Below are 24,838 nucleotides of genomic sequence, written 5' to 3'. Positions count from 1 at the left end.
TCTTGAGGTCCTTTCCAACCCTAACTATTCCATGATTCTATGATTCTAACATGTCATTAACTGGTCTGGCTGTGCTGAATGGGCAGTCTTTTTGCAGTCTGAACAAAAGGTCTGAACAAAATCACAGATGTAATTCCTCAGAAACTCTACCCTCCATGGGCTTGTACCACAGTGACAGCTGTAACCTCTCAGACCCTAATTTCTCCTTATACCTGATGCAGACAACTGCGTTTCTTGTTTCAGAGTGTAGCATTGTATAGGCCCAAATACTGATATCCTTGGGGGCTTCTCATTAACAGCTGTTGTCACCCACATGTCCCCAAGGTTGAGCTATGTCTGGTTTATTTTAATTTAGTTTCAAGATTTAGGAAAGCAGGTAAAAAAAATCTCATGCTATTTCTGGGACAAGGCAATGCAAAGTGAAGGTTATTTCCAGCAGCCAACTTGTAAGACCAAAACAACACCCTTTTGTCAATGACCATATATAACACAATTAGAGTATCTGAGAGCTTGTTTCACTGTTACCTCTTAAGAATTGCTGTGCTTCCTGTTTAACAGTGCATTCAGGAGCAGAAATACCTGAAGCAGTTTGGCTGAGTATTAGAAGCATGTAGCTATAATAACTACATGACTGACAGGGCTTCCTAGTTGACCTAGCTTCTTTTTTACTCTGATACTCAAGTCAGTTTACTGAGTATTTATTAGGTTAGCTCAACATTGCAGCACTTTGTGCAGCATAGATGAACTAAATGGTAAGGGGATAAGCTTTACAAATCGTGCCCACAGGGAAGTTCACACATATAAGCCAATCATCTATCATGGTTATAAAAAAAAAAAATAAAAATATTATAAACCTGAAGAAATATGGAATGAAGGGTGGGGGAAGGGAGCGTTCAGCAACTTTCACTGTTTTCTGTCACCACTTCTTTTCATTACAGGTTGTGATATGGTGTTGCATAAACTTGTGGCGTCAAAATAGAGCAAGAGGAAGTGAATGGAAGCAAGAATCTTTAAGTAGTATATCCATGTTTTAGGAGGGTTTCTAGCCAATCGAACAGAAATACCAGGGTAGAAAGACTGGCAGGGACATCATTAAAGTTTTCCACAACCCCATTAGCTAACAGAGGAGACACCTCTGTAACAAGGTGAAAAAAAATAACACTTGGTCAGCTAGGAAATTTTCTGAAATACCCAAATTTCTGTTTGCAGAGAGGTCAGAACATATCAAAAAGTAATTTTCCCACACATATATTTTTGCCATTTTCCTTTGTTTTTCCATCTCCAGAGACTTTTGGTACACCAGAGTAGATGTTACTATTACCGTTTGAATTTTTGCTCCAAGTTCCCATCTGCTATGGCAAGAAGTCTTGTGTGTCACTCTACGCATGTCATTAATCATTGACCACAAAACAGTATCTCAATTCAGAAAAGATAGACTGAAACATAAAGGACTGAACATTTATGATCTATTCTTTTGACACTGTCTTATATAAATAATATTTTCTTATTGGGATCCAAAATGCCTCAACCAGTATTTAAAAAGACTCCTGAGCAAACATGACAGGCAGGCAGCAACATCCAGACTGTGACTGTGCAGTATCTTCAATGTATGTTTCAGATGGTTCAATTTAATGTTTTAACTCTGGCAGCTCAGGCAATGAGATTATCCAATTCTGGTGGAGCAGGGTAACCTACAAGTAACTGTTGAGGCTCCTCTACAAGGGTATATGAGTTCAGCTGCACATGAACATCATGATAACTTTGGAAATACATCAGGTATTATAACTATTATGAATTTTATGCCAAAAATTGTACCCAACATTTCTGATAGTGTAACTTTTCAAAGTAATTATTTTGAATGAACAAGAATGGTTTCCATGGGAATGTGCTAACATCTGAATGGAATTTTACCTATAATAAGCACACAGAAGTTAGTAAAATAAACAATTCAGTGAGACAGCTCTGACTGGTAATGGGATCTGAACTAAAAACTGGATAAATTGAACTTTGCAACCTTTTGAACAGTATGAATCACATCTCAACAAAGAAAATATAACTCAGAGACATATACCAGCTTGTCATCAATCCTGGAATTTACTTAAGGGAAAACTGACTTTAAGAATTTGTTGCTTCTTCTGTTAGTACTGTAGCTGTGGACTATAGGACATTCCTATTGCAGAGATAAACATGGCATCACTCATCATTACTGTTGTTTTCAAACCAGCAGGGAACATTTGGGATTTATAAAAAAATAATTGGATAAATAACTTCATAGTCTTATCCACTAGACTTCATTCAAAGGAGCAGGAACTTTTTGTTTACATAGACCTATCAATCAAAAAGAAAGGACACAGGAGTCTAGCACACTCAATGTTCAGCTTTCTTATCAAGAAATACAGTTTTTAATGTGTGTTGTTCTTTCACCTGTTACCAAATCACTCTATAAATTTGGGAATGCACACATGTACCATTCCAGCTAAATGTGGTTATTTGATCTTTCACTAGACACTGAAATTTGTCATAGTCCTAGATTTTACATCAAGATTAAGGTAGTGGTTGCTTGCAATGTTGCTTTAGAATATTACACAGTTTGAAGAAACAGCCCTGTTGACACAGCTATTATTTCTGCTTCTGGGTTGCTTCACTTCCTTCCTATGCAGTAACAGTCATAAGCACCATCTTACAGCCAGAAGTAGATCAAGGCTTCTCACAGACAAAGTGAAGAGGAAAGAACTATGGGTCGCTTACAGTTTTGTAGGAGGGCAGACAGGGAAGCGAAAGGGAGTAGCAGCTGATGGTAGAATCATAGAATCATACATATCCGTGAGGTTGCAAAAGACCTTTAAATTACCAAGTCCAACCATTACCCCAAGACTGCCAAGTTCACAACTAAAGCATGTCACTGAGAGCCTCATCTACATGTTTTTTGAACATTTCCAGTGACAGCAATTCCACCCCTTCCCTGGGCAGCCTGTTCCAATGCCTGATCACCCTCTTGGTGAAGAAAGTTTTCCTAATATCCAATCTAAACCTCCCCTGGCACAGCTTGAGGCCTTTACCTCTTGTCCTATCACTTGTTACTTGGGAGACCAACCCCCCCCCCCACCCCCCCCGACTAGATCCTCTTCTTAGGTATTTATAGAGAGCAATGAGGTCCCCCCTGAGCCTTCTCTTATCCAGACTAAAGAGCCCCAGGTCCCTCAGCTGCTCCTCATGAGACTTGTGATCCAGACCCTTCACCAGCTTCATTGCCTTTCTCTGGGACCTGCTCCAGTGCCTCAGTATCTTTCTTGTAGTGAGGGGCCCAGAACTGAGCACAGGATTCGAGGTGCAGCCTCACCAGTGCTCAGTACGGGGGGATGGTAGGAGAGAGGCCATGCAGCTTCCCCCGCAGCAGTAACTGCCATCTCACACAGCTCAGCTGCACCTTCATCGATGGTGGCAACTTGTTTTTCCCATGCTGTAGCCCAGCGAACTAGATTTAGGTTACTTTCTAACCTAAATCTGTCAAGCAGCAAGGCCATGACTGTGCTGCAGCTGCCCCACTTTGCTTATGTGCAGAATAAACTGTTGGCAGTATTAAATCTGATGAGCTTTGTGGGGTCGTGCATGAAGACAGAAGTAACAGCCCAGTTACACCAGAATACACTGTGTCCTCTACTCAAACTGTTGTATGACTTCCTTGGAAACACAGCTGACTTGTGACACAAGCTTGCGAGTAGTTCCCTGGTTCCCCTGGGAAAAGCGCCGTGGTTTAAAGCCGGTGTTTGATGTAGGAATTAGACAGAATCGGAAGGGGCCTCCAGCACCACCGAGCTGGAAGCTTTGGCAACAACTTAACAGTCACTTTTAACATCTCCTTCCAAAACCCGTCCGCTTCGAGCTCCGAGGCCGCTTTCACTGCTCCAGACCGCGCCCGTTGCCGGGGTGCACCCCGCGGCATCGGGGCGCGCACCGAGCAGTCCCAGGGCAGCCCCGCCGGGCGCGCCCCGCGCCTCAGCCCGACCCGCTCGGAGGGAGGAGCCGCTGCCGTGGGCGGGCGCCGCGGCCCAGTTCCTGGTGTCGGGGATGGCGCGACGCGGTGGTGTCCCGCCGCGCTGCCTGCTCCTCTGCCTGCTGCGGCTGGCGGCGGCGCGGCCGCCCCCCCCGCACTTGGTGCTGGTGCTGGCCGATGACCTGGGCTGGGGCGATGTGGGCTGGCACGGGTCGGCCATCCGCACTCCGCGGCTGGACGCGCTGGGAGCGGGCGGCGTGCGGCTGGAGAGGTACTACACCCAGCCGCTCTGCACGCCCTCCCGCAGCCAGCTCCTCAGCGGCCGCTACCAGGTAGGGCGCGGGTCGAGGGGGACACGGGGCCCCGGAGGTGCTGCCCGGCGCGGCCATTCCCGCAGAGAGCCCCGGGCAGCCCCCTGCCGCCGCTGCAGCGGGTCGCAGGCGGGGGCTCTCTCCCGCTTGCTCTCGGCAGCACTCTGTAGTTTGGCCCCCTTGTGTCCACAGAGGGGCGCCTGGAAGAAGGCTGCTGTGTGAAGGTTTTGAGTGCAGGCTTCTGGTTTGCTCGCTCGGGAGCAAATCAAACGTGGGTTTAGTGCAAGTCGTTCTGCTTCAGAAAAGCCGAGGTGCTCCCTATGCTTCAGCTGGTTTAACAGGCATGGCAGTGTGTTGTGGAAAATATCCCTGTCCCAGTCGTCTTCTCTTTACCTGCTGCTGAACTGGGCAGGCACGCAGTGAAGACTCATCCAGAAGTGAATCAACACCATGTGCTCTGTTTGTGCAGCATCTTTTCCAGTGCAGCATTTAAATCCGTCCTAGCCTATACATTCTCCTTCATGGTACTGTACATGTAGATATTTATGTGCCTCTTGACGGAGTGCACGCAGACATCCTTAGTCTGGTGTCCAGCTGCTTCATAGTCATGGTTTTCCCCATTTTTTATTTTCTTTTCTGTTGCACAGGTGTAAGAACTGGACTGTATCATACTACTGTAATTCTGCTCCTTCCTCCCCTTTCTCCTTCCCCCCCTTGCATTCCTTTGGCAAAAGCAGGAAGGGCAGGAAGAGGACTAGAACATGGACAGAAAGCAAAAGCTCATGGAGAGTTAAGTGTATTTCAGAATCTTTCCCTTGCTTTCAAAAAGTCCTGCAGATACACATTAACCAGAGCGATATATGGTTAATAAATATGGTTAAGAACCTGCCCAGAATGAAAGTAAACATCATATATTAGTGGATGTTATCTCCTGTTGCTGTGGAAAGCTTGTGTTTCCAAACAGTATTTGTCCTGTTCCTGGAAAGTCCAAGAATCAAGAATAATAATGAATAAGATGTAATTGACTTTTTCTTTACCCACTCTTCATAATCTGAAGACGTGTACCTACAAATGGGTCAGGGTTAGCTGGACATTGCTGCATCTAGTCTTAAAGATGAAAACTGGAAATGCCCATAGTTCCGTTCAGGTATAAATTTATCATATGCATCATCGTTGTGTTGACCTTGTTACAAATTAGTAAAATATCAGAAAATTGAAATATTTGGTCCGTGGGGTTTTTTGTGTTTTGTTGTTGTTGTTTTGTTTTATTTTTTGTTGTTTTTTTTTTGTTGTTGTTTGTTTGCTTTTAATAGAATTCATAGAATCATAGAATCATAGAATCATAGAATAGTTAGGGTTGGAAAGGACCTCAGGATCATCTAGTTCCAACCCCCCTGTCATGGACAGGGACATCTCACACTAAACCATCCCACCCAAGGCTTCATCCAACCTGGCCTTGAACACCACCAGGGATGGAGCACTCACAACCTCCCTGGGCAACCGATTTCAGTGTCTCACCACCCTAACAGGAAAGAATTTCCTCCTTATATCCAATCTAAACTTCCCCTGTTTAAGTTTTACCCTGTTACCCCTTGTCCTGTCACTACAGTCCCTGACGAAGAGTCCATCCCCAGCATCCCTATAGGCCCCCTTCAGATACTGGAAGGCTGCTATGAGGTCTCCACGCAGCCTTCTCTTCTCCAGGCTGAACAGCCCCAACTTCCTCAGCCTGTCTTCATATGGGAGGTGCTCCAGTCCCCTGATCATCCTCGTGGCCCTCCTCTGGACTTGTTCCAGCAGTTCTATGTCCTTTTTATGTTGAGGACACCAGAACTGCACACAATACTCCAGGTGAGGTCTCACAAGAGCAGAGTAGAGGGGCAGGATCACATCCTTCGACCTGCTGGTCATGCTCCTTTTGATGCAGCCCAGGATATGGTTGGCTTTCTGGGCTGCGAGCACACACTGCAGCCGGCTCGTGTTCATTTTCTCATCGACCAGCACCCCCAAGTCCTTCTCCTCAGGGCTGCTCTGAATCTCTTCTCTGCCCAGTCTGTAGCTGTGCCTGGCATTGCTCCGACCCAGGTGTAGGACCTTGCACTTGTCATAGTTGAACTTCATAAGGTTGGCATCAGCCCACCTCACAAGTGTGTCAAGGTCCCTCTGGATGGCATTCCTTCCCTCCAGCATATCAACCGGACCACACAGCTTGGTGTCATTGGCAAACTTGCTGAGGGTGCACTCAAGCCCACTGTCCATGTCAGCGACGAAGATGTTAAACAAGACCGGTCCCAACACCGATCCCTGAGGGACACCACTCGTTACTGATCTCCAGCCAGACATCGAGCCATTGACCACAACTCTTTGTGTGCGGCCATCCAGCCAGTTCTTTATCCACCGAGTGGTCCATCCGTTAAATTGATATCTCACCAATTTAGAGTGTTGCTAAAGTGATGCTTGAAAATTAGTCATGCAGCTTGCTACACTGGATTGCCTAGTGGACTAATAAAATCTTTTGTCTTGTGATTTACAGGGTCCTGAAGATTTTGTGCTTTGACAGAGACAGATTGCTAGAAATATTTAGTAAATAAGCAGGATATTTATACTTGCACATACACGTTTTCTGGCCTAGGTTTAAGGTAGTGCCTTTTACTGGTGGAGATAGGGAAGCTAACAAAAGTCAGCTTATGGTACAGAGTAGCTGCAGAAGTTCCTTGAATGAAGCAGAATTTACTGCTTTGATTACCATTGTCAGTCATGCTTTTGTAAAGAGAGAAAAACCTCACCACTTGTTAAGATTGGAAACTTATGCAGAGCTATCAAAGGTCAGATTTAGGCACTGTCAAAAACTTGTGTCATCTTCATTACCCAAATGCTTTTTCTTTTTATACTGCTTGCACTCATTTTAAGTATGTAAATCAATATAGAGATGTGTATATATAATGTCCATTTAGAAAAGAATGATGCTAGAATAACGGTAGGTAATGGGTTCAAACTTAAACTGGGGAAGTTCAGGTCAGATAGAAGGCAAAAGTTTTACTGTGAGGCTGGTGAGGCACTGGAATGGGTTGCCCAAATAAGTAGTGAATGCTCCATCCCTGGCAGGGTTCAAGGCCGGGTTGGACAGAGCCTTGGGCTACATGGTCTAGTGTGAGCTGTCCCTGCACATGGCAGGGGGGTTGGAACTAGATGATCTTAAGGTCCTTTCCAACCCTAACTATTCTATGACTCTAATATCTTTCTTAGCTTTTATCATCCTTTCCACCAGTGACTGCTCTCTGATACAGGCAAAAGGCTGGTAGCTTCGCCTGCGATGTACTTTTTGCCTATCTCCTTTCTATTTAAAATTTCTCATTCCATGTTGAGATGTAGTCCCTCAACTTCAGACAGACTGTAATGGTAATAGTTACCTGTTAGATTTTTAGATGAAAACACAGAAGGCTTTAGTTGTTGTATGGGTTTTGGTTTATGTTGGGTTTGTTTTTGTTTGTTTGTTTGTTTGTTGTTTTGTGTTGTTTTTCTTCTTAATTGCACTTGATTTATGCCTGGGAAGATCTTGTTAACCCCTGTGGTGCTATTTCCTTGCCTTCCACATGAGCCTGTAAAACTGATGCTATCCTCTGGTGTAGCTGTGTTACTTTTTGTCCCTGCTTATAAAGTAGCCTGCAGGAACACACTGTAACTGATCTCGCATCCTTCTTTTGTCCACTAGATCCATACAGGTTTACAGCACCAGATAATCTGGCCGTGCCAGCCCAGCTGTTTGCCACTGGATGAGAAACTCCTCCCAGAGCTACTTCAAGAGGCGGGATACGTTACTCACATGGTGGGGAAGTGGCATTTAGGGATGTACAGAAAAGAATGCCTTCCAACCCGCAGAGGATTCGATACTTATTTTGGTAATGGTTAGATTTAACATGGGCAATAAATGCAGTATAAAAAATTATCAGAAATGGCCCATTTCTCTTAAGAACAGCAGATTTTCTATTAGCATGTAAGTAAATCAATACCTGGGCATGCATGTTTCTGGGGTATAACAGCTTAAAATAAGATAGTGCTTTAAATGCATGCCCAGGACTTTACAACTTACTAAACAAAGTATGATAATTATTGAGTCTCCGAAGAAAGTGATTCTCCGTTGGAACAAATTAATATTTGGTTCCACATTGGTTAGAAGATTTAAGGTGTAGTGGTTGTTTGCTTTTTAGATGTCTTTAATATGAATGTTTTGTGTTGTATCAGATGGTAGTCATGGCTTGCTTTGCAAATGATGTTACACTTCTGAAAGCTGATATGTTTAAGAGAGAAACAGACATCACAACACACTGTGTTCATACTTTGTGAAAAGAGTAGCATTAGTTTTCCAGAGCCTGTGGCAAGGAAAATGGTAGGACAGCCTTTATAAAACAGTATGCAAAAAGTCTGTTTCAGGAACTCAAGTGTTAATGAAGTCAAACTCTCTGAGTTAAAAAAATAGTGCCAGAAATAGATTGTCCAGGTCTGTGTTACTTGCAAAGCAACTTGTAGCTACATGTTGTTTATTCTTCCTCTGACAAAGGCTTCAGTCTCTGTATTGATTGGATGTTCATTGGTTTTCCCCAAGTGTCACAGATGTTATGTCTGCAGTACATCTCATTCTGCATGGTACTGAACACAAAATTGTCCACCTCCACTTGTTTTTTTTTAAGACACTTTCATTGAATGGAGGATTTTGAAACAGTTCATTGCCTTCAAAATACTTTACAAGCTATTGACAGTACTGCTGCTCACTTCTACAGCTGAGAAAGTAAGGTACAGAGAAACTTAAACAGGAGTCTGCATTCCTCTTGTCTGACTTTAGAGCCTGGCTATGCTACATGCCCTTTATAGACAATGACAATCCAAACTTTAGGTGGGAAGAACTGTTCCCTTAGCTTGTTTAGCTCCTTTAACTCTTTAGGGAGCCTGGGGCCATGGTTTCACAACGGAATTAAGCATATATATATATATATATATAATATATATATATATGGATCATAACAGCTCATTTCTTAAAAATGTATGCCTCCTCCCATCCCTTCACAGGAGCCTGGGATCTTTTTGATGGCATAGACATAGGTAGGCTGTCACTCCTCATGAAATCTCACCCTGTGAACCAAGCAGGCTCTTAATACAGGAGCCTTAATACAGGCTGGCTCTGCGTATGGTTGTTGGGTGCCCAGTGTGACATTAGTTTTCAGAGAATGTGGCAGTTTAATACTCTATAATGTTCATGTAGTTCCAGTCGACGTTGATTGCAAATAAGGGCATTTGATTCTTTGGCACAATTGATGCAATTTCTCCTCCAGCGGGCACTCAAAGTGGAAAAATGCAACTTGCGGCACTGAGTACATGGGTATAGGCAGTCTGCCCGCAAAATCAGTCTTCATGCTTTGACTGCAAAGTCATTTTTTTCTTCCAAAACATGTATTAGAATTATATAATGTACTTAAACCCAAGCTTCGTTTTCTCTGTACCTACTTTTTTGCACGAGTAACTGAAGTAGAAGCTGCTGAATAAAAATTTAAGTGCTGTCCCTCTGTTTTGGATTCTTGTGCCTAGATTTAGCTTGATTTTGCATAATTTAAGAATATATTTTGAAGATTCATTTTGTTTTTTTTTTTCAGGGCATTAGGGGATGAATCCGAAACCTAATTTCAAAAGTAATAATTTCAAAAGTAATAATTACTGACATTCAAATTATTTTGAAGTATTTTGTTTCTGATTGATAAAAAGTAAAGGCACTTCATGCTTAACAGGATAAGCCCTTGATAGGTGCAAACACATACCTGTAGAATTATTGCATAGTTTTTCTTCTGTGTATCTTAATATCCTTTCTTTTCACCAGTAGGTGTCAGCAGTGGATCAGAAATTATAGCTGACTAAAACCGCGGCATGCTTTGGTGGTTTTGAATAAATAAATAAATTCCAAACTTTCTAATAGAGAAGTCTTATGTAAAAATACAAATATACGAAATCATGCCAGCTAAAAATCAGAGTAGTACAAGGGTAGGTCACTGCCTTTTCTACGAGTGCTTTAGTTTAATGCTCATGTCTTTGATACCAAGTTACACAATAGAAAGTCACTGAATGGTTTTCAAAAGCTGATTCAAAAGTCAGGGAATGTCACTACAGATAGTCAAATGGTGAATGAAAGTTTCAGCTCATAACCACTGTTTTGACATTTAGTCTCGACTTCTTTCCCCCTGATGTACATGTTTATGTGACATGATATTGGCTCGCCTGCTTATTTGACATCTCCTGTTCTAGGCTACCTTCTGGGGAGTGAGGATTACTATTCTCATGACCGTTGTGTCCTCATCAAAGCAAAGAACATAACGCGCTGTGCTCTGGACTTTCGAGATGGAGAAGATGTTGCAGCTGGGTTTAAAAACATGTACTCCACTAATATATTCACAGAAAGAGCTATAGATATTATAGCCAGTCACAAAACTGAGAAGGTACAGTCAGCAGCTGTTACTTTGACAACTTCAACAGTAAAGCACGTTCGATAACAAATGTTAATGAAATATTAATTCAAGCATGTGCTTGAACTGTAATTTGGGGCTCTTCAGCAGGGTGCATAGAGATAGATGTGAGAAGTAGTGCTGGTAAAACTTGCTTTCTCTCCTGTCAGAATCACCTTTGGCTGCACAGCCCTGGCCTGCTACCCTTCTCCATTTCTCTTTTAGTACTACAAATAAGGAATTTAAAGAAAATACAAGTAATAAATTTATGCAAATGATTTAGCGTGTAGTTTGCTCTTCTAAAAAGAAAATGGAAAGTTTAATGTGAGAAGTTTCATGGGAAGAGACTTGTAGCAACTGTGTTATGAAGAAAAGACACATCTGAGGTTTTTTTACAGCTTCGCAAAAGTGCTTTATCAAAGTTTTATTAGTTTATGTTTAGGGATTGGAAAAAATAAGTGTAGAAGAGATCAAAATACATTCCCTGCAAGTATTGGTGAATCAGGGCTGCTTTTGTTGTAGTAATTTTTTCATATAGTACTTTATCTTCAGTGGTAACTTTTTCATGTAGTACTTTATGTTCAACTGATTTCCATTCTGTCCCTTCCACCCCAGCCCCTCTTTCTCTACCTCGCTTTTCAGTCTGTCCATGAACCTCTTGAAGTCCCTGAAGAATACATGAAACCATATTCTTCCATTAAAGATGTAAAAAGGCGCCATTATGCAGGGATGGTGACCCTTATGGATGAAGCTGTAGGAAATCTTACTGATGCTCTGAAAAGATACGGTCTTTGGGACAACACAGTTCTTGTTTTCTCTACTGGTAAGTTCATTTAAATATTCTTTCAGTAATAACTTTTGATACTGTGTCTAACAAGCTGACTACAGATACATTTTGCCCCTCTGTCCTTTCTCCATGTATTTTCTAACTACAGAAGAGTGATGAAAGCAAAACAGGACTTTGTAACAAAGGGAGTAGTTAGTCTCCCCCCTTCGTGGCTTTCTTAAGCATGATGAAAACAATTCTGAGTGAGCATCTGTGCAAATAGGGGGATACTGCTGTCGGTGCAAAAGCATCATTGTAAAAACTTGGGAGCGTGGTGAAGTTGGAGGCATCTTACTTGCCACTGCAGTTACTGAGTATCTGTCAGACTGAATCCTTACTGAGAGCAATCTACAAAATCCGTTTGTCCTGAGCTATAGGTAGTGATCAGTCTATATATTGCCACATGTTGCATGAAGCACAAACAGCCAGACAGCAAGTAGTTTGAACCCAAAACTCTTTCTTTCCCTTGCTTTCATGTAAGATGTAATTTCTGGCTTGCTTGAAATATTTCACAGGCCCCTTACTCCCATGAAGCAAAGGTCTGTTAATAAAAAAGCATAGTATGTGATGATACAGTCTAGGCTGCTAAATTACAGGCTAAGTTTTGTATCTACTAGCACACGATCTGGTTTCTAGACCATTAGGGTAATGCAAATAATACATTAGAAAGCAGTTTCTTTTATTTCCGAATTAGGAATGAAACAGAACCTTTTTGAAATACAGCTGCTTGGCTGGGTTTCCCGAGTGTAGTTGCTCTTGTTTAGTTGGGAGTGGAAAGTAGCCTTTCAAAGATTACAGTTGCTCTTTTGCCCGGGCTTTACGTGTTAGGACCGTCAAAATAGCAGATCTTTCTCTGTAAATACTTACAAAAATCCCAAATAACAACAACAAGAAAACCAATCCCAAGGTTAATGAAAATACAGTGATGTGTTTTGAGTTTAGCAGCTGCTTCCTATAGTGCTTGGAATCTTGGAATTTCATTTTGAGTTCAAACCGGTCTGCCTTATGGTGTTACACTGTGTCCAGGTTTTGGCTTTAGTAGGATTCGATAACTCTTCTATGCCTGTTTCTGTTTGTGATGCTTTTATATTTAGAACTGAAAGTAAGCAAAGCCATATGGAAAATGATATCAGTACTTATCCCATATGGAAAAAATCCAGTCTTTGCTGGTGGGGTCCTGATAGGGTTATTTCAGTAATGTTTGTTCAGTATATTGTGGAATAAAACTAAAGACATCTGAGTTGGAATTACAGAGTATGACTGAATTAAAAATACTTTTTGTTTTGGTTTGTTTGTAAAACATTTTTTTTCCAAACAATGGCAGTATACCTTGATTTTGACAGTAGTTATCTTGCAATCAATTACAGGTACGTTTCAACAAGAGTCAAGCAGTTAGGAGAATCCAGTGTCTGCCCTATCTAATGTGACTTATCTTGAGTTAATTGATATTTTAAACTGCCATTAGGGGAAATTAGTATGATTGAAATGCAAGGAAATTTGGCCTAGATCAAGCAGGCCAGGGGCAGTGATTTGGGGTTTTTCAGTGTTCTCTCTTCAATTCAAACAACTGTTCTTTACGAGCATAAATATTGCATACATTAAAGACCCAATTTCCAAAAAAAATGAAATGTTGAAAACATTAAGTATTAAAAAACAAACAAAAAAAAAGAAGAAAAAGAGTGTTTTATTATATTTATTGCTTTTGCAGGTGGAGTGTTTTAAAATGGGCATTAGAACATTGATGAAAAGAAACTAATGAGGGTCTGCAATTGAGCATCTTGTGCAGAGAGTTGTGTTATGTTAGAACTCTCTGCACAACTTTCAAGTTCTTTGTAGTTGCGAGTCTTACTGTGCGCTGGAAGCCATAATATAGGCATATATTTGTGATACAGTACCTCCAGCTCCTGAGGGCATGCCTGCTTGAGGAAATTGTGGCTCCTCTCCCCGCCCCAAGTGCTGTCCTGGTACTGGAGACCCTCCTCTTGCTTGGTACAGCAAGACACATACACATTTTACCCTACTGTCTGGTATTCTGTCCAAGAAAGTTCTTACCATGTTGTGAGGTTAAGAAAAATTTAAGTATTTAAATGAAAACTGCAAAGGGAGAATCTAGGGAATGATACAGTTACCCTTAATTTTCATAAGCAAATCTGTGTGTCTCCTCTGAATAGTAGTTAAACACAGAGGGTCATAAAAGCACTCTCTGTTTTGTTATAAACCTGTATGGTTTAATAACTGTAGTGTTGAAACCTGTAGAAGAAAATGAAGATCCTACTTTTTTGGTAGAGTTTACTAGATTTGTTACTATTCCCTGTTCAGGTATGGCCAAGATTCACACTTGGATATTTGTATATCTCACTGTTTCAAAATTCCTCCCCCAAAAGTAATTTACAAGTGGTAATTTGCTGTTGTGTGCTATAGCAAGTAGCACTGCAACATAGAGTCTTCCAGTTGATTCCTTCACTGTGAAATGTTGACTCCAAAATTAGAGAGCTCTTTTTAGTGAGTGCTCATTGAAATACTCTAGAACATGATATAATCTTTTCTATAATGGTAGATTTAATTTTATTAAACTCTTTTGTGTTTCTTCTTTTTTGTATATGTTATGGTTTAACCAGGATTGCCTTGAAACCATGCCAGTTGGCAAATGGAAATACTGCACATTTTAAAAGGGCCTTGTAAAATGTGTAGAAGAACTCTAGTTCCTCCCTAAAGTGGCCTCTTGGAGACACCAAGCCAAAATGAAGTAATCTGGTCGTTAGCAAAGTTTGACTCCAACAGTATATGGTGCAAATCAACGTCTCTGGTCTTTTTGAACAGCTACACAAGTTAATTCTACTTATAACTAAGAAAAAGATGAGCTAGTTCAATGTTATGTGGTGTTATATTTGTGTATCAAGTAGTAGCTTGGAAAGTCTTGAGTGGTGTGATATGAGAATGATTTGCTTTAATGGAGCACGTTTTATACTGCAGATGCAAGTAAGTCCACGCTAATGTGGTGAAAATGAAGTCATTGCCTGTTTAAGCGAAACAGATAAGAATGGGTGCAGTACTGTCTTGGGTACCTTTGGCCTTTTATGTACGTGAAATCAAAAAGAATGAGATGTAGGGTTTATTTTTCTTTTTACTAAACGTACGAGACTGTAACTACTGGCTTTCCTGAAGAGGGCCTTGATTTAAAATAAAGGTCATAAAAAGCATTCAAGTGGTACGAATTTACCTCAGCACTATTAACACTGCCTTAGAGTCTAGATTGTGCTTCAGATATAGACCTATGATTTCAGGTAAGATGTGCAAATTTGCTGTAAATACCACGTGTTTATAGTTTCTGCAATGTATTACAAGTAATTTTGTTGGAAAGTTGCCACCATTAGAGCAAAGGAATCCAACCTCTAATTTCGGTTCTGTTTTAGAGCTACTATCCTTTGTTTTATTTAACTTTCAGCTTTTTAATATACTAAATAATTTTGGAGCTAAACTCCTTACTACTTTTTCTTCCAATATGCCTGTTAATTCTTGAAAGTGAATTATTGCTGTAGTGCCTGGTGGTTGCTGTAAAGGGCTTTGAACAGTAAAAATACGTGAAACTTTTCAAGCCTTGGTTTACATTGCTAAGAGGAAAGCACATAAATCCTTTCCATAATGGAACATGTGACAGTGATAACTGTTATCAGTCCAAAAGAGGGTCTTTTTATCATGTTAGAATTATGACTAATAAGAGCATAGATTGTTTCGAACATACTTACCAATGTTTATACAGTCCCTCTCTGTCACCCCTAGATTCTCCCTCCACCTCCCCAACTTCATATTACCCTATTAATTTTTTTTTTTCTCAGTCTCTTCCCACCCTCGTCCATCCAGTGCATTGTGGGTTTTTGTCTCATAAAATGTCAGGATTTTTTTCGCTTGATTCCAGCTCTTTCTTTGGTAGAAATCAGGGATCTGACTTTCACTGGTTCCTTGAGGGCAGATTTTATCTTCTCCCTGATTTCTTTGCTCCTGAACTTCTGCTACTTCTCTTTTGCTAGTAGGAGACTTCAGAGAGACTTTTAATTGCAGGTTGCTCAGGCCAGCTGAAGGACAGATTGGTTAGGGCAGTTATTCTCTGGGTGTTGTGGCAGAGGTGCTCATTTTGAAGGCTGTGTTGTCACTTTTCTTTTTAGTAAACCTGCACAATTACAGATCTGAAGACCTGCTTTAACTGGTCTTGTCAGAAGGTTCTGAGAGGTTTGGTGCCTTCCCAACGGGGAAGATGTCTGGGCATCTACTGCTTGAGCATTTGATGCTTCCTAAGAGGAAATAAACACAGATGCCTTAGCTGCAAGCACCTTCAATCAGACTAGTTATTTGAGTCCATACAATTCCAAATAATTTTCTATTTCTTGATCATTTAAGCTTGTTATACAGGCAAAAGTTGTGGCTGATCACTGTACTTGCATTTGTCAGACTTGTTGCATGTCGATAAATTGTGAAAGGCTCGTGTGGCTGATGTTTTGTATTCCATTGTTGGCTTTTATTCTTAGTCTTTTTCCACATTAAAGTGTGGGTGGTAAGAATGAATTTTTGAGAAATAAAAGAACATCTTCTGTGCTATTGACTCTAGATGTCAGTGAGAGATCTAGGCTGATTTTAAGAATATATTATTAAGGGTGTAAATGTTATGATATGATGGAAATTAATTTCAAAATAAGAACTGAGAAGATGTTGATGGTCAGTATTTTCTGCCTGTCTTGAAATCCTGTGGAAACTCAAAACATTTTGTAGGAATTGTTTATCTTCCCTTCCTTCTAGCATTAGCCATTCCCTATCTACTGCTCCTTTTCCTTGCAAAACCTAACACTCCAAACCTGAGTTCCTGAACAGAGGGTGACGTTGTGCAAGAGACACTCACTTCTTTTTTCCCTTTGTGTTTAAAAATTCCAGCATAACTGGAATCTTGATATTCTTTTACTTCCTATTTTTCAGCGAATGCTAGTGCTCAAAGTGAAGTTCACTTGTAAACTCAGAAGTTAATTTTGCCGAGTCACAAGCTGGTAATTTTTCTGTAAAGCTTTTGCTTAAGCATGCTAATAGTTATCCTAGCAAATTTTATCTCAGTCTGATACGAATGCTAAAAAAAGCTCATTTTACCGGCTAGCAATGTTTAATAATTTTCCACAGCTCTCACAAGGTTGTCTTAAACTATGATTACTTTTAAACTAATCTGGTTTGTTCTCCATAATAGTGTTTAAGAAGCCATTATTCTTGCCAGAATCTTCTACACCCAAATCACTGGTCAGGTTCAGTGTTCTGTCACTGGGATAAGTCCAAAGTTTTCTTGACTATGTCTCATTTATCTTGTTACCACAGACATACGAATATTGTCAGGTTATTGCTGTTGTTTTTAGGTTAAAATTCTCCCTTGTTTCTCTTGTGTTTAGTGATGGGGAATGCTAGCATGGACCTGACACAGCAGGGTCTGTAACTACTGAGTTACTAACCTGCTTAATTACTGAGACTGCTTACAATGAAAGCAGTCGCCTGAAACTGTCTGCACTATGATTGCTTCTATCCTGAAAGCAGTGCTGGGAGACAAAAAAAAAGGGAAAAAAGAATTCAATAGGATGAAAAAGGACATTGTTCACACAGCTTTTGTAGGGCTAAATTTGTAACTACTGGAATCTTGGGTACATCAAATACAATTTTTTTGCATGAGATCAATTTTCCCTTTGTGTTCCCCACTTCCCCCTCCCCCCTGTTAGAAAAGTCAGGAGAATAAAGAGCCAGTTCTGGTGAGTTACAAAGAAACACAGAAGTTGATTTATCTCAGCACAACTCTGTAAAAGTTGCTCTGTAAATGCTCAGAAAAGTTGCTCTAATGCAGGAAAGGTATTATGATCTCCTGATGGAAAATAAAAGCCCTATGGGTGTATTTAAAGCACAACAAAAATTACATTAGTAGAGTTTTACAGTACAAGGTGTAGTTTTCTGTTTTGATTGTCCCTCTAATGGAAAGGATTTTAGTAGGTCTTCCATAACATACACACACAAAAAAATCTGTATTAAGCACTGAAAACATAGTAATACAACGGCACTCTGAAGACACTTTTTTGTCTAGCTTTTCTGCTGCTTCTGTTCAACCTTCAAGGTTATTCTTTCCACTGAGAATATACAACATCAGACAGCAACAGGTATTTTTTCATCAACTGATCTTAACCAAATGATTTTGGTTCGTTTCACTGGAAATGTATGTTTCATGTTAGCTGTAAGGAGGAGCGTACTTGCATTTCTGTCACACTTGCAGCATGACTGATAAATGCAGCAACAAATGGATCGTTCAGATGCAATATGGTGGAGTGGGAAGAACTTGAGTTCAGATTAAGGGTACTTATTCTCTAATTCATGCTGCGAATCTGTTATCCTCAGTGTAGACCTCTGATGTGTACTCTGTACTTTTTTTTAATTTGCTTTTTAAAAATGAAACCTCGATGGCAGCTTTGCACTTTGAACATGTACAGAATAAGCATTATTTATGCTCTGAAGATCAGAGGGGAGAAATTTTCCCCAATATGATCCTTTACCATTATTATCGACAGCACTGTCTGTTTAACTGTGAGTTACATCCGTGATCTGAAATCACACAAAGGAAGGTCTCTGAAGTCCTGTTATGTGACCTTGACTTTCAACAAGGATGTTAGAGGTCAAAAATTAGATGGATTTACAGAGCTGTGCATTAAAGCTGTCTGATGCTTTCTTGTGTTGTGTCTGGCACTAGTAGGTACTATTTAATTCCCTTTCATATATACAAAATTCTGACAGAAAACTAGAAAAGGTAAGGGTTTGGTGTGGTGTTTTCATCGTTCTGTTGGGTTTTGGTTTTTTTTTTTTTTTTGAAAATAACAGCAACTTTTCTCCTGCTTATATCCATCACTTCATTTTTTCAATAAGTACATATTAAATGGTACATAATGGCATCATGTCTGCTATATAACTCTGGGGGTTTAAAACTATTGTATCAGTGTGTCTTGTAGTTCCCAATGCTTTTTATTACTGTGAACAATTGAGTGCCTCCAGAATTTCAGTAGTGTTTAAACTAAAACAATACATAGCCCAGTTTCACATTATGGAAGCGATGTCGGCACGTAAAAATAACTGCTGGGGTTTAGCTTTTCTGTAGTCTCCCCATCAGAAATAGGCAAGATCAAGAAAGGTGTAGGTATATGGGTTTCTTTCCAGCTTCTGTCTTTTATCTTTGTATGAGGTTGTTTGAATGTTGCATGTTATTTCTTTTATTTATTTTCAGTTGCAAACATCAGAAATCTACTTTGTAGAAATATCATAGGTAGTGTGCGTCACTTCATTGACATGCTGTGTCATAGCAAGACACTAACATTGTTAAATTGCCTTCTTAAACTCTGTAAGTTACATATGAAATAATTTCACAGTTCGGTTTTAATATACTTTTCTGTTCTGCTTCAGTCGTATGGACTCTCACACTGACCTCCATATGGTTCTGATTAAGTATAAAAGCATGATTGCTCATAAAGCCCCAGACCTTCAGAGGAGCAGCAGATATATAACATGTAACAAATGTTTACAGAATTAAACTGTGGATGAGTTGGATATACCATCTTATTTCTGCCATCTTTTTCTATACTGGTTACACCCAGTACTGTCTAGTTGTTAGTGATTAAAGGAACCTATATGGTCACTACTATTCAAGGTTGAGTTGCATTTGATTTTTAAAATGCCGTATTACAATGTCAGAGGGAAAAATGAAAGCTCAGTATTGAAAAATCCAGAATTACACAAAGAAGAGAAAGAAGTAATATCTTTCATCATCTGCCTTAGTTCACCCTCTGCTAAAGGAGTTCTCCTGCCTGGCAGAATGGTGGTACAGTGGTAGGATCACTTTAGATGCTGAGAGATTCAGGATTAGAAATGTGTTTCTGTTGTTGCTGTTTACAGCTCATAAAATGTCCTTATAGAGTAATACAAGAAAAGGGGAAAAAAATTCCCAAAATCATGTAAGTTTGAATTTCTTTTTAAGCTTTCATCATTTTGAGCTCAGCTGTTGCACAATGGAAATGTATCAGAAACTTGAGGAGAGGGAAAGAATTTGTTCCTTCCTTATTTTACTAGGGCCTGGTGAGTATAGGTTTCTGTTTGTTTCTCTGCCTATCTTAGGTATTCAAATGGTGAAATGTCTTCCACTTTTTGTGGGAGACAGTCTTTTAATGTAACACTGTGGGTGATTTCTGACAAGCATAGAAAAACATTGAGTAAATAAGACTACTCTCTGAATGCAACCATCAGCCAATTCCTCATCCACTCAACAGTCCATCCATCAAATCTATGCCTCTCCAGTTTAGAGAGGAGTTGTGGGAACCATGTCGAAGGCCTTACGGAAATCGACATAGGTGACATCTGTAGCTTTTGCCCTATCCACTGATGTAGTCACTCCATCACAGAAGTCCACCAGGTTGGTCAGGCAGGACCTGCCCTTGATGAAGCCATGCTGGCTGTCTTGATTCACCTTCCAGTTCTCCACATGCCTTAGTGCGGCTTCTAGGAGGATCTGTTTCATGGGTCTCCCCAGGCACAGAGGTGAGGATGACAGGTTGCTAGTTCCCAGGTTCCTTCTTTTCTACCCTTTTAAAAATGGGTGCAATGTTTCCTATTCTCCAGTCTCCAGGGCTTCACCTGGCTGCCAGGACTTTTCAAATATCAGGGAGACTCGAGTGGCAGCTACATCAGCCAGTTCCCTCAGGACTCCGGGGTGTGTCTGGTCAGGTCCCATAGACTTGTGTAGGTTTGGATTCCTCAGGTGGTCAAGAACCTGATCTTCACTTACACTGGGAGGGACTTTGCTCCCCCAGTCCTTGTCTTGTGGACCATCCACTCGAGATGGGACGCAAGGTTGCCAGTGAAGACTGAGGCAGCAAATTTGAGCACCTCAATCTCCTCATCCATTGTTACCAGTTTGCCAGTCTTTTTCAGCCGGGGGGTCCACCTTCTTTGACCTTCCTTTTCTTCCCAGGGTACCTGTCTCTGCTTCCACTGCCTGTGCATCTCTCCTTCTTGCCCTTTAATTTGATCAGCTGGTCTCAACTCATCCATGCTAGTCTTGGCCTTCCTCTCCTGATTTCTTACACATGGGGATTGAGAGCTCTCACACTGTATGGAAAAAGCGTCCTTAAAGATCCGTCAGCTCTGTTCTGCTCACTTGTTCCTCAGAAGCTTCCCAGGGAGTCCCATTGACTAGCTCCTTGAATTGCTGGAATTTTACTGTCCTAAAATTCAGGATCCTGACTTCACTCTTCGCCTGACCAGTATCCCTCAGGACTGGGAACTGCACCACTGCATTATGTTATAGAAGATTATACAAAATTATCAAAATGGAAATACCTAGCTTTTTATAATTTTGTATTTCAGTATTTCTTTAATTGCTTAATAGAACAAATGCAAATAGACTGATGTTTTTAATTTTATAGACATAAATTTTTAATTTCCTTTGTAACTGATTAATGTTGTTTTGAACAGCACAGAACTGTTTCACACAAAGCTTTCATATCTATTTAGAAATATTGCTTCTCCAGGAGGCTTACTTTGTCAATCATGGACAGCCCTTACTTCTATGAATCAGCATAGGAACATATGGAAAATCACTTGGGACAGAAACATGCAATATTTTCTGATCTGGGTTAAGAGTTCAGAAGAAGCTGCAGGTATTGTAAGATGGCCTTAGTCAAATACGCAGTATCTGAAAAAAATTAGTTGAATCCCTGTGCTGAAATGTTCTGGATCTGTTTTCCTTCTCTGCTTTTTAATTTTTTTCATACCTATATGTTCATATAAGCTATGATTTGGTTAGTGCCTTTGTTTTGTTTATTTTTGAATATTCCAGAATTAAAGAGTGTTCCAAATAAACATGTGGCTGAAAGGTAAACTCTGCAGAAGAAATGGAGAACTTCCAGATGAAAGCTCCACACAGCTGTCCTTCATACCCTTTTTTCTCTCTTACTTTCTGTTATTCCATGTTATTTTTATGCACAGAATATGAAAGACCTACATTTGTGGACAATTTTACTTTAGCATGCATTAAAGGAATAAGATTTTCCCTCTCTGCCTTAATTCATGGGAAAGGAAACCCAGCAGAATTTACTTAGAGTATCAGACTATAGATGTGCTGAATGCTAAGAAAGGCATACATTGTACAGATTTTTGAGTTAAAAAACAAACAAACAAAACCCAAAACAGAAACACTAAAAATCCATAAATGCATATTAGTTATTCCAAATTACAACTGATTTGTAATACAATCTTTTAAGATATTGTATCAGTTAAAATTGATTGACTTTAAAAATGAAAGGAAAAATTTGTATCATAGTTTTGTGCTCTTATCTATAGATTTTCATGATCCATCTGTTTTTCTAAGATTGAGAAAGGATTTAAGCATGATGGATCTAGTGTTGCTCATCTCTTGTGCATGCAGAAAAGAAGGATTTTTTTTTTTTTTTTTTATGAAACAGGGTTGGGAAATCTAATGGAAAGTTTTAATGTTAGGGAAAAATCTGTAAAATAACTAAGGCTAGAAGGTGGAAAGTGTGCATCTTCAGAGCTAATGAAGTTGAGCAGGGTGAGTTTGAAAGCAACTGTGTACATTAGTCATGGATGTTAAAATTTGGCCATGTGTCAGTGTATCAGATCTGTAAATGTCTAATGTGAAACTGGCTTGGAAAGCTTAACTGCAGTGTCTGTTGCAGGTTTTTTGGTTCTTCATATTAACACTTAAACTAATAAGCCAATTTTCCCTCCTTTTGTAGGGATCCTTGTTTGTATTTTTCAGCTCCTCACAGCTCAGTCATAATCTTTCCTCTGCTTTCTCTATATACTAATTGTCTGTATGCCCTTTGCAAATCTCTGCAACTTTCATGTGCCTCCTGGGACTGGAATATCTGTCTCGTACTATGCGACATCTATCTTTACGTTTCTCTTTAAGCAGGAAGGAACACCCCCACTTTATATCTGAACTTTGACCATGGCTGCTGTGTGGAATGCTGCCTGTGCCTGCTCTTAGGTTTGACTTCTAATTGCATTTTCTCAAGTTAAAATATAGCCAGAGCTTTGTGTACATTAAAGTGAGCTGACCCTGATTTCTGTATAAAGATTATAGAGTTGCTTTAACTTCGTTGGGAATCTGCAGCAGTAGTTCTACTTATATTTTAGAGTAAATGGCTTTAACAACTAGAAAACAAACCAAATAATGCTATGACTGTAGTACATGTTTTTCATTATTAACTTCTTGTATACCGATACACATCTTCAGGCTATGCAAAAGAGTTCTCTTGATCACTGCAGAGAACTGCCTATATTGGAGCACTGTACTCCTGATATCTTGCAAGAAGATATTTTATCAAATTAACAATGAGTATATTGACATCTGATACACCAAATTTAAGGGTGGTTTTAATAGTTACATCTCTTTGAGTCCTTTCTGTTTGTACTGCAACATTGTAATACATTTTGCAATCAAATAAGCATTTGTAATGAGTGGATCTTAATGACATCCTAGTCATGCTTTCCCATCAAGTCCAAATTTTTCAGTAGTCTTCTTCCACAACTGTTCTCATAGAGGTAAAAAAATGAAAGTGCCTTCCATTACTTTTCTTCCGCGATGTTGTATGTAGTTGGAGCATGACTGGAAATGGTATGACTTTGTATTTGCCTACTTGAATGTATCACACATTACACTGTCATCAAGCTGTATTCCAGTGCTTTCAGTGTATTGAAAAAGCAAAGCCTTTGTTTGAAACAGTTTAATAATTCCGTTTTACTGGCCACAAATGTTTCACACTGACTATGAGAGATAACTGCTGCTGGCATTGCAGTTCATCAGAAAGGCAAAGATATCAGAAAGAATGCAAATGCAGAAGAAATAAAAGGAAAAATGCATGCCTCAGGAGGAAGAATAGCTGTGTAGACAGTGATGCTGATGAGGTGGACTAAGTTTAGGGTTTTTTTCTGCCCACAGGTGCCTCCCTTCACAGGTGATTGCCCCTGAGGTCTCTCAGCTGTGTTCAGGGACTGCTTGTGGCTTCCTGTGATTCTCTCCAAGTGACCTTGAATAGCTCAAACAGTTTTAATAGTTACAGTTGTTTTGGTTTATTAATCCAGATATTTTTGATGAAACTGTGTTAAGAGTAAGCACACATACAGTTATACTAGTGTTTTTAAGGGACTACTGACCTCTTGTGTAATCTGAGAGCTTTTAATTAGCTTAAGACTTTAAATTAGTTTAGTCAGAGTCAAAAGAGCACATCTTGCTGCAGCCTAAGGCAGATGTGGAGAGAGGCTTTGGAAAACATGGACTTGAAGACCTTGACTAATTTAATGGGTCACCTATTCTGTAATCCTGAGAGAGGCTTGAAGCTGTATTTTTGAAGAATTAGTAACTCCTTTGTCAGAGTGGGAATACGGGGAAGATGGGAGTTCTGGACTCACATATGTGGGTCAGGTAAGTAGTTGCTCAGGAGAGCAGAAGCCCTCATGAGGAAGATGAAACTGGAACTGTAACTATGTAGACTGTGGGAGCTCACTACACAGGGTGCTGTGATCCCCTCTTGTCTCACCCTTGTTTACAGAGATCTTACTCATTTGACTGAAACAGTAGATGCTTGTTTGTGCAAGTTTGGACTGAGCAGGCTGATGGAGGAGTGATTTGGTCAGTAAGATGAAAGAGATGATAGTCTGACTATTGGTGGCATCAGGGATGACAAGGAATAGCAGACAGACTCCTTCTGCAATCAGAGCTTGAACCATAAAGTGGATGTGCTTTATGGCTTTAATATCACTACATTAGATAAGAAATTTGCAGAGAAAAGAAGGCAAGACATCTTCTGAAAGTGAAAGGATTAACTTATTTCTGAAGTATGGGCTTACTGGGAAATACTTGGCTGTCCAGGGCTAAAGCTGTGTTTATAGTGAAATACTGTCTTTGAGCAGAGAAATCTATTAGTGCACTATAGATTTTTCTGCTTCTTTCCCAGCATCAGGAATGGAACAGAAAACCAGTTAACTATAAAGGATCAAGCTTCCAGGATAAACTTTTTAAGAAATTGTCACTGGGCACAAACCCATCAGATCTGTAATGCCCACCAAGAGCGAACTGTTCGTCTGAAGTCTATAGTTGTTTCCGTTGTGCATGTGAACGGCTACCCTTTGAAAACACCAAGAGTTATAT

General features: G+C 40.1%; 1 protein-coding gene across 1 annotated transcript in view; it reads left to right on the top strand.

Annotated features, from left to right (window-relative positions):
* Positions 1–4,046: 4,046 nt before the first annotated feature.
* ARSB (arylsulfatase B) overlaps positions 4,047–24,838 on the top strand; it is a 72,601-nt gene continuing 51,809 nt past the window's right edge. The window contains exons 1-4 of the mRNA XM_065661519.1: positions 4,047–4,326; positions 8,018–8,204; positions 10,594–10,784; positions 11,406–11,613. Of these exons, the coding sequence (XP_065517591.1) occupies positions 4,069–4,326; positions 8,018–8,204; positions 10,594–10,784; positions 11,406–11,613 (844 nt within the window). The 5' untranslated portion in view covers positions 4,047–4,068. The remainder of the gene's footprint in view (positions 4,327–8,017; positions 8,205–10,593; positions 10,785–11,405; positions 11,614–24,838) is intronic.

The sequence above is a fragment of the Lathamus discolor genome, chromosome Z, assembly GCF_037157495.1.
Source record: "Lathamus discolor isolate bLatDis1 chromosome Z, bLatDis1.hap1, whole genome shotgun sequence".
In the NCBI taxonomy this organism is placed as follows: domain Eukaryota; kingdom Metazoa; phylum Chordata; class Aves; order Psittaciformes; family Psittacidae; genus Lathamus; species Lathamus discolor.
Note: the sequence above shows the minus strand (reverse complement) of the source record. Positions and strands in the feature narration are given on the sequence as shown.